General features: G+C 38.1%; 4 protein-coding genes across 4 annotated transcripts; 2 read left to right on the plus strand and 2 right to left on the minus strand.

Annotated features, from left to right (window-relative positions):
- Window positions 1-229: 229 nt before the first annotated feature.
- Window positions 230-2,632, plus strand: LOC101292548. Its single transcript, XM_004307561.1, has 4 exons — window positions 230-343; window positions 757-1,092; window positions 1,195-1,851; window positions 1,950-2,632. Exons 2-4 carry the CDS (start codon window positions 775-777, stop codon window positions 2,388-2,390), a joined length of 1,416 nt encoding a protein of 471 aa, XP_004307609.1. The 5' UTR covers window positions 230-343; window positions 757-774; the 3' UTR covers window positions 2,391-2,632.
- Window positions 2,629-4,628, minus strand: LOC101292843 (uncharacterized protein At2g39920-like). Its single transcript, XM_004307562.1, has 5 exons — window positions 4,578-4,628; window positions 4,260-4,412; window positions 3,477-3,921; window positions 3,176-3,376; window positions 2,629-3,025 (listed from the first exon to the last, which is right to left on the minus strand). Exons 2-5 carry the CDS (start codon window positions 4,327-4,329, stop codon window positions 2,815-2,817), a joined length of 927 nt encoding a protein of 308 aa, XP_004307610.1. The 5' UTR covers window positions 4,330-4,412; window positions 4,578-4,628; the 3' UTR covers window positions 2,629-2,814.
- Window positions 4,629-6,913: 2,285 nt separating this feature from the next.
- On the minus strand, window positions 6,914-9,915 carry LOC101293055 (cucumisin-like). Its single transcript, XM_004308870.1, has 8 exons — window positions 9,708-9,915; window positions 9,344-9,587; window positions 8,696-9,224; window positions 8,496-8,590; window positions 8,169-8,411; window positions 7,969-8,080; window positions 7,665-7,860; window positions 6,914-7,446 (listed from the first exon to the last, which is right to left on the minus strand). Exons 1-8 carry the CDS (start codon window positions 9,913-9,915, stop codon window positions 6,914-6,916), a joined length of 2,160 nt encoding a protein of 719 aa, XP_004308918.1.
- Window positions 9,916-11,440: 1,525 nt separating this feature from the next.
- LOC101293139 (sedoheptulose-1,7-bisphosphatase, chloroplastic-like) lies at window positions 11,441-13,566 on the plus strand. The gene is made up of 8 exons (XM_004307563.1): window positions 11,441-11,678; window positions 11,784-11,903; window positions 12,015-12,200; window positions 12,382-12,463; window positions 12,602-12,823; window positions 12,943-13,043; window positions 13,132-13,203; window positions 13,285-13,566. The coding sequence occupies exons 1-8, from the start codon at window positions 11,565-11,567 to the stop codon at window positions 13,564-13,566; spliced, it is 1,179 nt and encodes a 392-aa protein (XP_004307611.1). The 5' UTR covers window positions 11,441-11,564.
- Window positions 13,567-13,952: the final 386 nt, after the last annotated feature.

The raw sequence follows: 13,952 nt of genomic DNA on the forward strand, positions 1-13,952 counted from the left end.
TCTGTCCAAGATAGATGACTTGGGAGCTAACTGGTAATGAACATATTGAAAATAAAATAAATTTAAAAAATAAATAAAAATTAAGTCGGAATGGTCTTTTTGCGGGCTAGGCGGACAACAGGTGAGGCTAGGCGGATCGAGGTTCAGTGGGCCTAGTCGGGTCGGGGGCCCACTATTTAATACGAAAAGATATACTAACCCGGTCGCCAATTTAAAGAGAGAGAAAATTGGGTAGCGGAGTACAACACGACGTCGTTTGCAGCTTCAGTGACCATCTTCATCTTCTTCCCCAAATATTAATGCGTGCAACTGCAAAGTGCAATTGCCGCCCTTTTAATCGCAGGTATGGAATTTCTCTCTCCCTATTTCAATTTTTTCTGCATTACTAATCTAATTTATTTCGTTTCAATTCTTATTTTAGATTCACAAAGATTGTTCCTACATATGCATGTAATTAAGCTCCAGAATTACTGTAAATTTTAAAGGTCTCTGTTTGATCTGATTGTATGCAATCCAATTTCATCTGGGTTTTATGTTGTCATTACATTTTATAGTTTGGGGTCATAAAGTTTTCATCTTTGGTTTGCTGGAAAAATGTACTAACTGAACCCCAATCTGGATAGTTTGCCTTTTAGTTTCTTCATTGCATTTCCAGCACTAATCAATTTGGGGTTATGAAAGAGATTCATAGGCTCTTACATTTGTTTTTATGGTATAGTCTGAAATTAATTGAATTATGATTATATGTAATGGCAGAACAATTGGAGTTTGTAGATGGTTGGCTCATCAACCCAGAAAGCTACTTGGTCGCCTGCGCACCGCAAAATATTCTTTGATCTTTGTCTAGATGAGGTTTCGAAAGGGAATAGACCGGGGACACATTTTAATAAGGAGGGTTGGATGAATATCGTGGAAAAGTTTTATGAGAAGACTGGTGTGAGGTATACTAAGAAACAGTTGAAGAATCACTGGGATTTTACAAAGAAGCAGTGGAAAGTGTGGATTAAGGTGGTTGCTGAAAGTAATATGAAATGGGATCCGAGTACCAACAAGTTTGGTGCGAGTGCGAATGATTGGGCTAATTATGTACAGGTATGTTTATGATTCACAGTAGCTAGTGTTGCGATGTTAAAGAAAGAGACCAGGGAGTATGTTCGTGAAATGAGATTAGTAATTGCAAGTTCTTTGTCGCAGGTTTACCCTGAAGCAGCACAGTTTCAGTACAAAGAACTCCCCTTCCCTGACAAATTGGAGCTCATTTTTGCCGGAGTTATAGATGCTGAAGGTATGGAGATCTCTTATTCTCGTAAGAAGCAGAATGATAACTCAGACAGTTCCTTTATGCAATCGGAAGAACAAGATTTCGCTAATGTGGAGGGGGAGGATGAGCATCTTTTTGGCACCGAGGATGAACATCTCTTTGCCGTTGAGGATGAGCATGGTTTTCATGCCATTCCACCTGTACGGAGTGCTGAAATGGTTCAGTCTGATTTAAGAAACCATAGAGCAATTGCTAGTGAACCTAGTTTATCTAGCTCATCCCAGACAAAGGCAAAGGCCATTTGGACACCAGCATTCCATAGAGCATTTCTGGATCTATGTGTAGAAGAGACATTAAAGGGTAACAAGCCTAGGACACATTTCACCAGGGATGCTTGGAAGACTATTATCGATTCTTTTCAACAAAGAACAGGCCTTGGTTATAATAGGTTACAGTTGAAGAATCATTGGGATATCACCAAGGAACAATGGAGAGTCTGGTCTAAGCTTATTGGAACAAGTACCATGGGATGGGATCCAAAGACGAAAAAATTTGGTGCAACTGAAGAAGTTTGGGCCAACTACTTGGAGGTATAATATATAAGTATTTCCATATGATTGAACACTTGGTGGATATATTTTAATGACCTCTCAGGTTGGTAAAGCATATTGGTTTTGTTTTGCTACAGACAAACCCGGAAGCTGCACCTTTTAGATACAAAGAACTTCAGTTCACTGACAAACTGGAAATCATATTTGATGGAACAACAGTTACTGGCGAGACAGAAGTCACAGAACCTCCAACTAAGCGGAGCAAGAATAATGAGAATTCAAGTGCATCTGTTTTGAACATAGACGAACGTAGCATGGGGAACCAAGCTGGGAACATTGAACATTTTGATGCTGTACCAATTTCCTTTAGACAAGCCAAGCTCACTTATAGCATTGGAGAGTGCATCGACTGTCTTGATGCCATGGAGGAAGTTGTACAAGGAAGTGATCTCTATCTGTTTGCACTAGATGTATTCCTGAAAAAGGAATACAGGGAAATATTTCTTCAACTGAAAAAGCCTAATGTAAGGATTGCATGGTTGCAGCGGCTGCAATCAGTTGGTTCGCCTTTGGTGTAACATACTGGATGCTTGTTATCTTTCGACTTTATTGGTGTTCTTTTGGATATCAGATTTCTCTTGATCTTTGGTTCAAATTATTAGGCGGCTCTTGCAAGTAGCATTTTCTTTAATCATTGCTAATGATTAGGAAAATAAGTTTTTGGTAAGGTTTTGGGTTGTCTGTAAGCAAATTCTCATGTGAGCTTGTGATGAAGTGTAGTGATGAACTCAATAAAAATGAGTACACAATCTTAAGAGCAACCATGTACTATATTTTTGGCAAAACTTATACAATCCTTGAAGAATGCTTACAATAATTGTAACTATATTTGTATATGACATATCTTGACCACAAGTACTCTAAAGCAGCAACAATGATATTTACATGGCTGCTTCAGAATAAAAAGCAATGTGTATTAAGTACAGGATGAAACTTAATGATCTATTTTGGTGTATGTGTGTCCTCAATTTGATGTTCAAGATTGTGATATAGTGGGTTAGGAAGCTTAAAAATACGCTTTCCTAAAAGTGGCCCTCTTAGAACATCCATGTGACTGCTTATGATGCTCATTATGCGAAATCCTTCTCTCTGCATTGTAGCCCTTCGTCTAGAGAAGTAGTCACTGCTATCCATATGCAGTTCAGCTTCTGATCTGCTAACCATATCAATCAACATTACAACAGCAAAAGATCGAATACAGGATTTATTTATTATGGTAATGGCTCAAGGTAAACAATGGAAATTTGGCTATTTTAGACTTAAACGTTCATGGTTCTGATGAATCTGAAGACTTGAACAATACCTCAAAATCAATGAAGACCAAGCTGTGAATCCTGCAGTTACAAGGTACTCTACGGAGGTATTCCTATGTGTCTCTGGTTTTCTTGATAACAAAATCAAAGGCCATCCATTAGCATGAAGCTTCATGTATAGTCTAAGAATAAGCATGTGCTTCAGATGCTTTGCCTCTTCCACACAATCACTACAACCATAGTGATCATATCTGTCAAAAAGACCATTCTATAGAATTCAGTAAACATGGCTAATCAAATTCATAAAACACCAGATAAGAACAATTCCGTAAATATTAGAAGGAAGATTACCGGTGCATGGAAACATTACTATACTGGGGGTCTGAAGAAAGAATGTCATCAACGTCCATCAACACAACATCCCCATCATGTTGCGGGGTAATACTACCAAAATAGTCCTCAATCATCCACATGGTAGAATTTAAATCTCTTGCATATTGACCTTCTTTGATGTACTGAAGAGCAACAACCCTGCATACTGAAGGGAACTGATCTGCCTCAAAGTTGTTGAGTTCCATATGCAGAGAGAAGAGATGGCAGTAATTTGAATCGTAACTTCCTTTCTGAGCCTCAACAGCTCCACGGCTCTTGCTTTCACAAGACTGCAGCATTACCGTCAGTGCAATCAGCAAAGTGATGAATAATAACCCGACTGTAACGAGTGAAGCAATGAAGATCGTTGTAGCAAATGATGACATGTAGAACCCTGACTCCATTACATAACTGCTTGCCCTCTCTGTGTCCATGAACAAGATCATGAGTTGATTACTCAAGGTCAACCTGCTTTTGTTTATGGTCTAAAGCTAAAATCTTTCACTAGTCTACCCAAGCAACAGTCACACACCACATCATACAGCAGAAGAGAAAAGATTTCAAAGGCAGAAGAGGGTTTACACAAACATTTATTCTAGTTTTCCAGTTTCGGAACACAGCATTTCTTTTTCATTTCCAAATACGCTGTTTTGTAGCACAAAAGTTTTTCAATAAGAATCACAATATCACACCATCAGCAAAGTTTATGACAAGCCTAATTAAGTTTAAAATTTCTAAAATTTGTAGAATGGTGTCACATACCAGAACCTTCACGACTTGAAAGACTCTGGGCGGAGTATTCCTGCTCCATATGGTGGCCATAAGCAGACATGGTTATAGCCCAAAGATGCAAACGCCGGCTCAATTAGTCTGCAAAAGAACCAAAGGTCCCCTTCCAGTTCATAGAAGGGTCACCTGCAATTTACAAAGTGACAAATCAAACACCAGTGTAAGACTTAGCTACCAAAAGCATATCTCAGACTCCAAATTCTCTCCAAAAAAAGAAGAAGAAACGAATCCAAATTTCCATCTTATTACATGCAAAGAATCCAAAATTACTGTACAGAGTAGTGAGAGTACCCATTTGAATATGTAGCTTATTTAGTTCATTTCAGCAATCCAAAATCCACCAGATTTGGAAAATCCTAAACCTTGTGATTCAAGTTCATGTAAAATAGATGAAATGATCAGCTGGGTCAACTATCTCTTGTACTGATTAGATCATCAGACATATCATACTCTCAACCAGCTGGTGATTACAGTATGGCAAACCAATCATTTCACTACATAATCCAAGATTACTTATGTCCATAAAACAACAAATGCAGCCCAGAAAGTCATCCATGAAAACCAATAATACAACCTGTTAATCATCTATTCAAGAATACAGTCAAATCTGATGGCTTTCAAATGACCAAGCAACAGAGACAGTGAGTAAGAATAAGAAAGAAGAGTAGAAATGAAGAATTACCTCTGATATACATTGATGGAGTTCTCTGAACCAAATCACAGGACTACCCTGCTCTCTCTTTCTTTTTCCTCAGGAAGTTTCCTGAAACAAAGCTATTAATGATGTTTGTACAGGGATCCTTTCAGTCTTTGTACTAAAACAGTTAAGGGTAGTTTTGTCCAAAGAAACTCAACAGTGCATATCCAAATATATGTCTGGGTATGGAAAGTCCTTGTCCTCCTCTTTCTGGATTGGAATAGAAAAAATCAATTATTATTCTTTCCCAAAAAAAAGAGTGCTCATCTTCTACACACATCTATGTATTTGTCAGTGTCTTCAATATCCGACAGAATTAGAGGAATCCCCACTTGAATCACAATCAATTTGGTTGATGGATATGTAAACAAAGTATTACTGATACATGTATTTGCACTCCTTTTTCATTAGCAACAGGGTTGAGAAAGACTATGAGCAATTTCAACACATATGTTCTTGTAATCCAATTATTAACCTTTAGCCACTGATTCTGTATGACAACTGTCTAGTATGTCCAATAATAATAATAAACCCTGCACAATTTTCATATCTACAAAATTGAAGGCACAGCAGATTGCCCGTGTATGATCTATAATATCACTCAATCATCTAAATTTTTCTTTCTTTGAGATCATATCACAGCCAGGTCACATGAAAATGATTCTTGTCCCGAAAGTTGTCACATGTCACCATCTTTAGAGACAAATGGGCATAATGATGATGATCACAATTCACAAATAGGAAGAGCTGTTTTCCAATGGCAAGTCTTCAGGGTCCCCTGAATAGTTGATCCAATAATATGATTCCCTTACCAGACAAAACCAGTTGCTTTTCTGCAATCAAAGTTTGAAAGAACTTCCACTGGTTTTCCCTTACATTTGCATTCACGGCCGACTCTACTCGCCTTGCTCCGATCGGTGCACGGTTTATAACTTAGTAGCTCAATCTTTGGCTCGTAATGCAAGCTCACCAGCATACACATAAAAGTAACTATTCATTGTATATATAGCCTAGTTTGTAGAAGAGAAGGCATCGGCATATAGATAGTTACTTTGGCTCGTAATGCAAGTTCACCAGCATACACATAAAAGTAACTATATATAGTTACTTTTTCATTGTATATATAGTCTAGTTTGTAGAAGATAAGGCATCAGCATATAAATAGCATTGTTCTCTTTCCTAACTTGTATTCCTCTTATAATAAACTTCATTCTCATCAATAAAAATAGTTAGAATTGTTGTTTCTTTTTATGTTTGTAAGTAGATAAAGTATGTAAATAGTAGTGAGGTGTCACCTTAACTTAACCATGGTTGGTGATTTACCTTAATCATGTTATGTTTGTAACTACAGTTAAATAACTAGAGTTACTTTTTCATTGTATATATAGCCTAGGTTGTAGAAGAGAAGACATCGGCGTATAGATAGCCTTGCTCTCTTTCCTAGCTTGTATATATAGCCTAGGTTGTAGAAGAGAAGATATCGGCGTATAGATAGCCTTGCTCTCTTTCCTAGCTTGTATTCCTCTTCTAAGAAACTTTCTTCCCATCAATAAAAAATAGTTAGTATTGTTGTTTTTTTTGTGTTTGGTATCAGAGCCTATATATATAAACATTGCAAGATCGTTTACTTCAATCGGCTTTTAACATGTAATTAGAGAAGCAAATTTCGTAACGGATTCAATTGCTCATGAACATCATCTTCTCCCTAATAGACACACATGACTGGCTATTTTCCTACTAACTGCAGCTAGCTGTCTTATTTGATGATGTAAATGCGGGTTGTCCGAAAGATTTCTCTCTCTAGTTGTTTGTTTCGTATCAAATTAAAGCTAAACAACAACAAGAACACCAACATTGCTTAAAATTTCCAATATTAAGCTCGTGATTTCATTTATTTTGTTAATACACCACATAGTCACACGCCTCTGAATTAGAAGTCCATGTAGACAACAACGGGGCTCCTGACTTGGAAATTACCATCATCCCACACCATAGACGCAGAGACTATATTTGATTTCTCAATGGGCCCTTCAATTTTGACAACAAAAGATTTCTTCTCCTGGAGAGATGTGAACGATAACTCATTCGGTTCCACACTGATTTTGAGTCCCAGTGGAGCCATCACTTCAGCTTTGTATCTGGAATTCGGCGATCCAACATTAGTGACAGTCCTATGGAAGATCCCACTAAATGATTCCGGATCCTTTATACAAAGAGCAATAGAAGCGTAGTTCAGATTGTAGGTTGTTTCACTGGTAGATTTTGATGAGCATGAGATAGTCTTGTCCTTGGTTATGTCTTCTAGTTCCTTTCCGCGGTATCCTTTTGAACACAAAAAATCTATATAGTCTTGTAGTTCAAGATCATATACCAAACCAGGAAATGGAGCCCTAGAAGGGTTTATTAGGCCAGCTCCATATGCGAATTCAGCGTGCGGGGTGGTATGGACACTCATAGGTTTAGCTGCAAAATATTGGAAATGCACAAGGATGGTTAGCTAGGTTTCAGCGTAACCTTATTCTCCCTTAAAAAGAGTTTCAGGAAAGAATTATTTTTAAGTATAGTTGTTTTGTTTTTAACATTTAAATGTAAATCCAACAGTGATTGACCATGATTTTCTTAGTTGGTCAGTAACTAACTAGGTGAACAGTTACTAGGTGAACACTGCTGTAAAAACAAACCTGTAGTGATGAGAGCCGATAGGATAGCTGCTGGTGACCATTCTGGGTGGATTGATTTGACGTATGCAGCAACACCCGAAGCATGGGGGCACGCCATTGATGTCCCAGACATCAATTCAAATCTAGTGTTACTATTATCTCGATCATTTGGGGGAATTGCTGCTAGAATGTTACTTCCTGGAGCCGCTAAATCTGGCTGCAGAAGGCCATAAGTTAAGCATCATCACCTGCATTATCGATCATTCTTCTTGCTAAACCAAGATTTCATCAATATGATAGCTAGAATCAAGAGCGAGCTAGTCACCTTGAGAATGTTGGGATTCAAAGGATTTGGACCTCTTGATGAGAACATGGTTATGTACGGAGCCAATACATCATCAATCTCTTCACTTTTCCAAAGTGTTGCAGTTGGGTTACTATAACAATCAAGATTAATTAAGATGCATGTCATATTAATATTCACCGTTACTTGAGTTATTTTTTTCTTAGTTCTACGTACATTACCTCGTTTGGTTGATGTAGTTGTAAATGTTGCTATTTTCTTCAAGTCCGACAGTAGCTACAGGAAAGTGATAGTCTGATTGTGAGAGCTGTTCAGACAGTTGATCGCTTGTTAGAATAACTCCGACCGCACCTCCTTCTATGGCGCCGTCGCCATTGTCGCTCGTATCTGGAGCGGGGCCATAATCACATAGCACAATTTTACCCTTGATCTTTTCTTTATCTAAGCTGTTTGGTAAACAATAACTGCAATATATATATATAGTAACATCAAATATCTAATATAATGGATGACCCCAGGCAAGTCCAAATTGCAAAGAAGAAAAATACCTACTCTTACCACCATCTGTTTCATTGGGTACGTTTCCTCCATAAACTAAATTATAGAATTTACCCTCGAGGTCTTTCGAGTTCGGTAAAAGTCCCTAGCAGTAGTACGTTAACACACAAACAGAAATTAATAAACAAGTACTAATTAACTACGTATGAATATATAGCAGCTGCAAAGCTATATTTAACTAACTAAGTACCTCATAGATTTTACCATTACCCAATTGAACTTTAGTGATGAACTTGCGGTTAATGGTGGAAGCAGCTACAGAAAGAAGCCATGGTGCCAAGGCTTCCACAGTTTTTCTTTTCGGACCATCGTTACCAGCGGCATTCGAAACAAAGATCCCAGTTCTCATAGCGTGAAATGACCCAATTGCTACTGAATCAGTCAAATAATCTTCTGAAACGGAGCCTCCGAGAGAAGCAGAGATGACGTCAACACCATCATCAATGGCATCATCGAATGCCCTTAGAATATCAGCATCATCACAATGCTGCTCCCCCCAGCATACTTTGTAAACCGCAATGTGTGCGGATGGCACTCCTCCGCTTGCTGTTCCAAACCCTAATCCACTTTGGCTCGCATTTCTTACTAAGTTCCCAGCTGCTGTAGATGCTGTGTGAGTTCCATGTCCATTGGCGTCTCTTGGAGACTCAAATTCGTCTGTCAAGTCTTCTGAGTTGGAGGATCCAGAAGGAAGGTAATACCGTGCTCCGATGATGTTACTGTGAAGATAATAAACCAAATTCATATTAGCACAAAAGGATTCGACGTTTATTTACGTGCATATATGTTTGGTACAGTGGTTGGCTGGCTTATATATATGGATCAATTTTTGGCATACTTGTTACAGGTGAAGTTGTTATTGCCTTGGCATATGCCTTTCCATTTCTTAGGTGGAGGGCCAAAACCAACATCACTAAAGCTTTCTGCCTCTGGCCAAATTCCAGTGTCCATCACACCGATGATGATCTCCCTTTCAAGGGGCATTCTCTCAATTGTTTGTGGAAACCCAACGAAGTCCCAAGACCTTGTTGTTTTATAGCTCTTCTTTTTGCTTGGGAAGATAGACACTACACCATCATATTCTGTACATATACATTTGATATATAACACAAGCTAGCTAGCTTAAATACATTTGTACGCTACCTGATCCATTCATGTACAAATACTAGTAGTATTTATTGAAAGCAAAGGTAGGGTTATACCAGCTAGTTTTTCTGCTTCTTTTTCTGTGAGCATCGCAGCAAATCCATGAAAACTTCTCCTGTAGCTGTGAACAAGCAGTGCTTCATGTGAAATATCGTTGTTAATATTATTGTCAACTACGTCTCGTAGAATATTCACATGATGATCAGGTGTTATTGGCACCCCATTCTTTGGCTTGTCACCCATATACACTACATAGGCCTGCATCAATTGCAAGATCGATTAACTTCTTTTTTTGATAGACAAGATCGATTAACTTCAAGCGATACAAAGCTACGCTTGCCGCAAATGACCAACAAATGTGTAAACTAATGTCAGTTAATTTGATTAACTATGACCAACAAGACTTTGGGAGATATACCTTTCGGGGATCCTGAGTAGCTGAATGAGTAACATCAACAAGAAGTAGAATACTGCCAATGAGGCTGAGAAGGATTAACGACCGAAGAGGCATACTATTACTTTATTTATGATGCTACTTAGAGCCTATCAATGGCAGTGGTCTCGTTCAAGAACTTCAACATGTATCAGTGTCAGTGCCTCTTTTATACTTCTGAACGAGTGTAATGATTTCAACACAACACCGCGCGTGGATGTTGTTAATCCAAAAGCATTTCTTTGATGCGAAAGTTGCGACTTAACTTTGGGATAGTTTGACCATCATTATCCATAAATAACAAATAAGATTGAATGTCAGAAGAGAACAATTCATACAAGATGAATAAAAATTTGTGTTTATTGAGAGCTGATAATTAAGTTTAACATATAATTGGAACCATGATGTACAAGAAATAAACAGCAAATAGTGCACACTGCTATTGAAAGCATAAAAGCATAAAAAACATAAAAAGGGTTTAGGGTTTAGGCTAGGGTTTATTTGCTTAAAATGAAACTTCAAAAACCAGGAAAAAGAGATGAGTCATGAGTTATAAGAGATTCTTATATAGGATTGATGTACAAAAAGCATAAAAAGGTCTAGGGTTGATTGTTTTTCTCTCTTGGTATCAGACGTTTTTTGTACTATATGGCTGACATTGGCCTAGTCCTCTAGCTTATTGTACATTTTTTACTTTTTTAATAAATTTTCGTAAAAGAACGATGTTTGTCTCTCTATGCTTACCCAAAAAAAAAAGTCAAATTATGAAATTTAGAAAAGCATACAGGGTTACATTCTTTATTTGCTTGACTTCAAAATTTAGAAATCGAATTATGAGATATTCTTATATAAGGTAGTCATACGGTTGTGTCAGATTATACTATTGATCACTAGTAGCTACCGCATATAATAGAATAATAGATATTATAGATTTTCTTAGTATGCTACTGATGTTAGTAGACTACCGTATGAAAATTATATATTACGGATTTTATTTATGGTAATTAGGTAAAAGCTTATCGTAGCTACGAGTAAAAACCTCAAAATAAATTCCAAGATCCCTACTATGTTCGTTCAAGTGATAACAAACTAAATGGCAAAACGTCAGCAGAACAGAGACCGTAGGGCACAAACTTAAAAAAATGCTTAGAGCGTCTGCACCATTATCTCTTCTCTTCACACAGATCGATCAACTAGAGCAGAGCCACATATGAGCTACCCATGCCTAATCCATCTCCATGAAAATGAGCCCTGATATTGTCAGCATATATACTCAGCATCCGCCACGTGTCGAAATTCCATTAACTGCTTATCTATCTAGCTCGTATTCCGCCCCAACAAGCCACTGCTAGCTCAAACACTGCAGGAGCTAAGTTAGCAAGTTGTTAATCATCAGAACCAAGAAAAACCTTGAAGCAAGTAGCTAGCTCTTTCTTTGCAGTGAGCTACCCTGCTTTCCTTTGGATTTTCTTTTTCAACCATGGAGGCCAGCATAGCCTGCTGTTCAGCTAGGGCATTCCTGCCCGGTGTTTCGACGCAGCATTCGACTGCACTGGCTGCTCCATCCACCATCTCTCCATCTTTCAGCTCCAAGGTTTGTGTGTCAAAGTATACAAGTTCATGCATTTCAAGGTCACATAGTTTCCCTAAGATAATATGTGACCCTTCTCTATTTGTCTCTATATTATGATATTGGCAGAGCCTAAAAGCAACTTCCCTGTTTGGGGAGTCACTAAGACAAGTGCCAAGATCATCATTGAAGGTTTCAAAGACAAAGCAGTCTTCTTTGGTCACCAAATGTGAAATTGGTGATAGCTTGGTGAGTTAGAGTTTGAAACCGAAATTTTTTCTTCTAGATATGCTGATTGATTTGAGTGTAAACTTGGGTTAGATATGTTGATGCATATGTACTACTTTGTTGCGAGTGTAGGAGGAGTTCCTTACAAAGGCAACCCCGGATAAAGGGCTGATCAGGTTGATGATGTGTATGGGGGAAGCAATTAGAACTATTTCCTTCAAGGTGAGAACTGCTTCATGTGGAGGAACAGCCTGTGTTAACTCTTTCGGGGATGAGCAGCTCGCGGTAGATATGCTCGCCGACAAACTTCTGTTTGAGGTAAGATCATCTTGGAAGAGAATTTGCACACTTTTAAGTGAAACTAATTTTGGTATTTTTAGTGGGCAACACATTAGTACTATTTTTAACGCTTCGAAAAGCATTAGTACATTTTGATGTCCGAATCTTATTTCAAACATCAGCAACTAGATTAATACCTGCTCCAATTTTTGCTGCTTAGGCCTTAACTTACTCACATGTCTGCAAATACGCTTGCTCTGAAGAGGTTCCAGAACTCCAAGACATGGGAGGTCCAGTTGAAGGTGTGCAAATCCTGGCATCACTCATTGATGAATAATGATCACAATTTATAGTTAATCTCTCCCGGATCTTCAGTTTCTCGTTTCATATGAATGATGATCTTTCGGTCGCCTAATTACGAGCTTTTGTAACATGAATAGGTGGATTCAGTGTTGCTTTTGATCCACTGGACGGCTCCAGCATTGTTGACACCAACTTCACTGTGGGCACCATCTTTGGGGTTTGGCCAGGAGATAAATTAACTGGTGTAACAGGGGCAGACCAAGTTGCTGCAGCCATGGGAATTTATGGTCCTAGAACTACTTATGTCCTTGCCATTAAGGGCTTCCCCGGAACACATGAGTTCCTTCTTCTCGATGAAGGTGAGAACATTGAAAGTTTGAAACATCGTAATTGCTTGATGATAACATTCTAGACAAGGTTATCATCTTTATGCAAGTTTTTGATGATTAACTTGACATCCGACTCCTGTCTTGGTCAGGAAAGTGGCAACATGTCAAAGAGACAACAGAGATATCAGAAGGGAAAATGTTCTCTCCTGGAAATTTGAGAGCCACATTTGATAATCCAGACTATGACAAGGTTTATTTCTCTACCTTAATGTACCCATCAGGCCATCAGTAAACTAACCATCTAACAGATTCATTCATAACTATTTCTGTTTTAATAGTTGATCAACTACTATGTCAAAGAGAAATACACACTGAGATACACTGGAGGAATGGTACCAGATGTCAACCAGGTATCTATACAACTCTTTCTTAATCAGTTTCTTTTAGTACTTTAAGAATGATAAAACGAATTTTGATTTCTTTGTGTGCAGATAATTGTAAAGGAAAAGGGGGTTTTCACCAATGTTTTATCTCCAACTACCAAAGCCAAGCTCAGGCTGTTGTTTGAGGTAGCTCCATTGGGGTTATTGGTTGAGAATGCTGGCGGTTATAGTAGTGATGGTCATCAGTCTGTGCTAGACAAGGTCATCGGAAAGCTCGACGAAAGAACTCAAGTTGCTTATGGATCCAAGAATGAGATCATCCGGTTCGAAGAAACTCTATACGGCTCATCCAGGCTCAAAGGAGGTGTGGCTGTTGGAGCTGCCGCTTAAGTTATTTCCTTTGCTTTTCATGCCTTCCTTTTTCTCTTTTTGTTTCTCTGAGGAAAAAGAACAATCAGAGCTATTCATACAGATTTGTGTAATGTTGTACAAATGCTCAAAGATGGTGGACAATAATTACAAGGCTAAAAATCTGTGGACTGATCAATCAAGTTGATTTTAATGGTTCAGACTTCAGATTACTATTTTTTTTTACTACATTGAATGGCATGCATCTTTGTAGGAAAACAAAAAACAAAAAGGAAGACTTGAATAAATAATCAGATAAAAGCTTGATTCCAAGATTGAGTTTCATATTTGTAAATCCCTAAGTATACGCCTTGGAGTATCAGCTCCAACCCCTTGTCTTTTTCTTACAAAAATAGAAGCCAAACCAT

Source organism: Fragaria vesca, linkage group LG7 (genome assembly GCF_000184155.1).
Source record: "Fragaria vesca subsp. vesca linkage group LG7, FraVesHawaii_1.0, whole genome shotgun sequence".
NCBI lineage: Eukaryota > Viridiplantae > Streptophyta > Magnoliopsida > Rosales > Rosaceae > Fragaria > Fragaria vesca.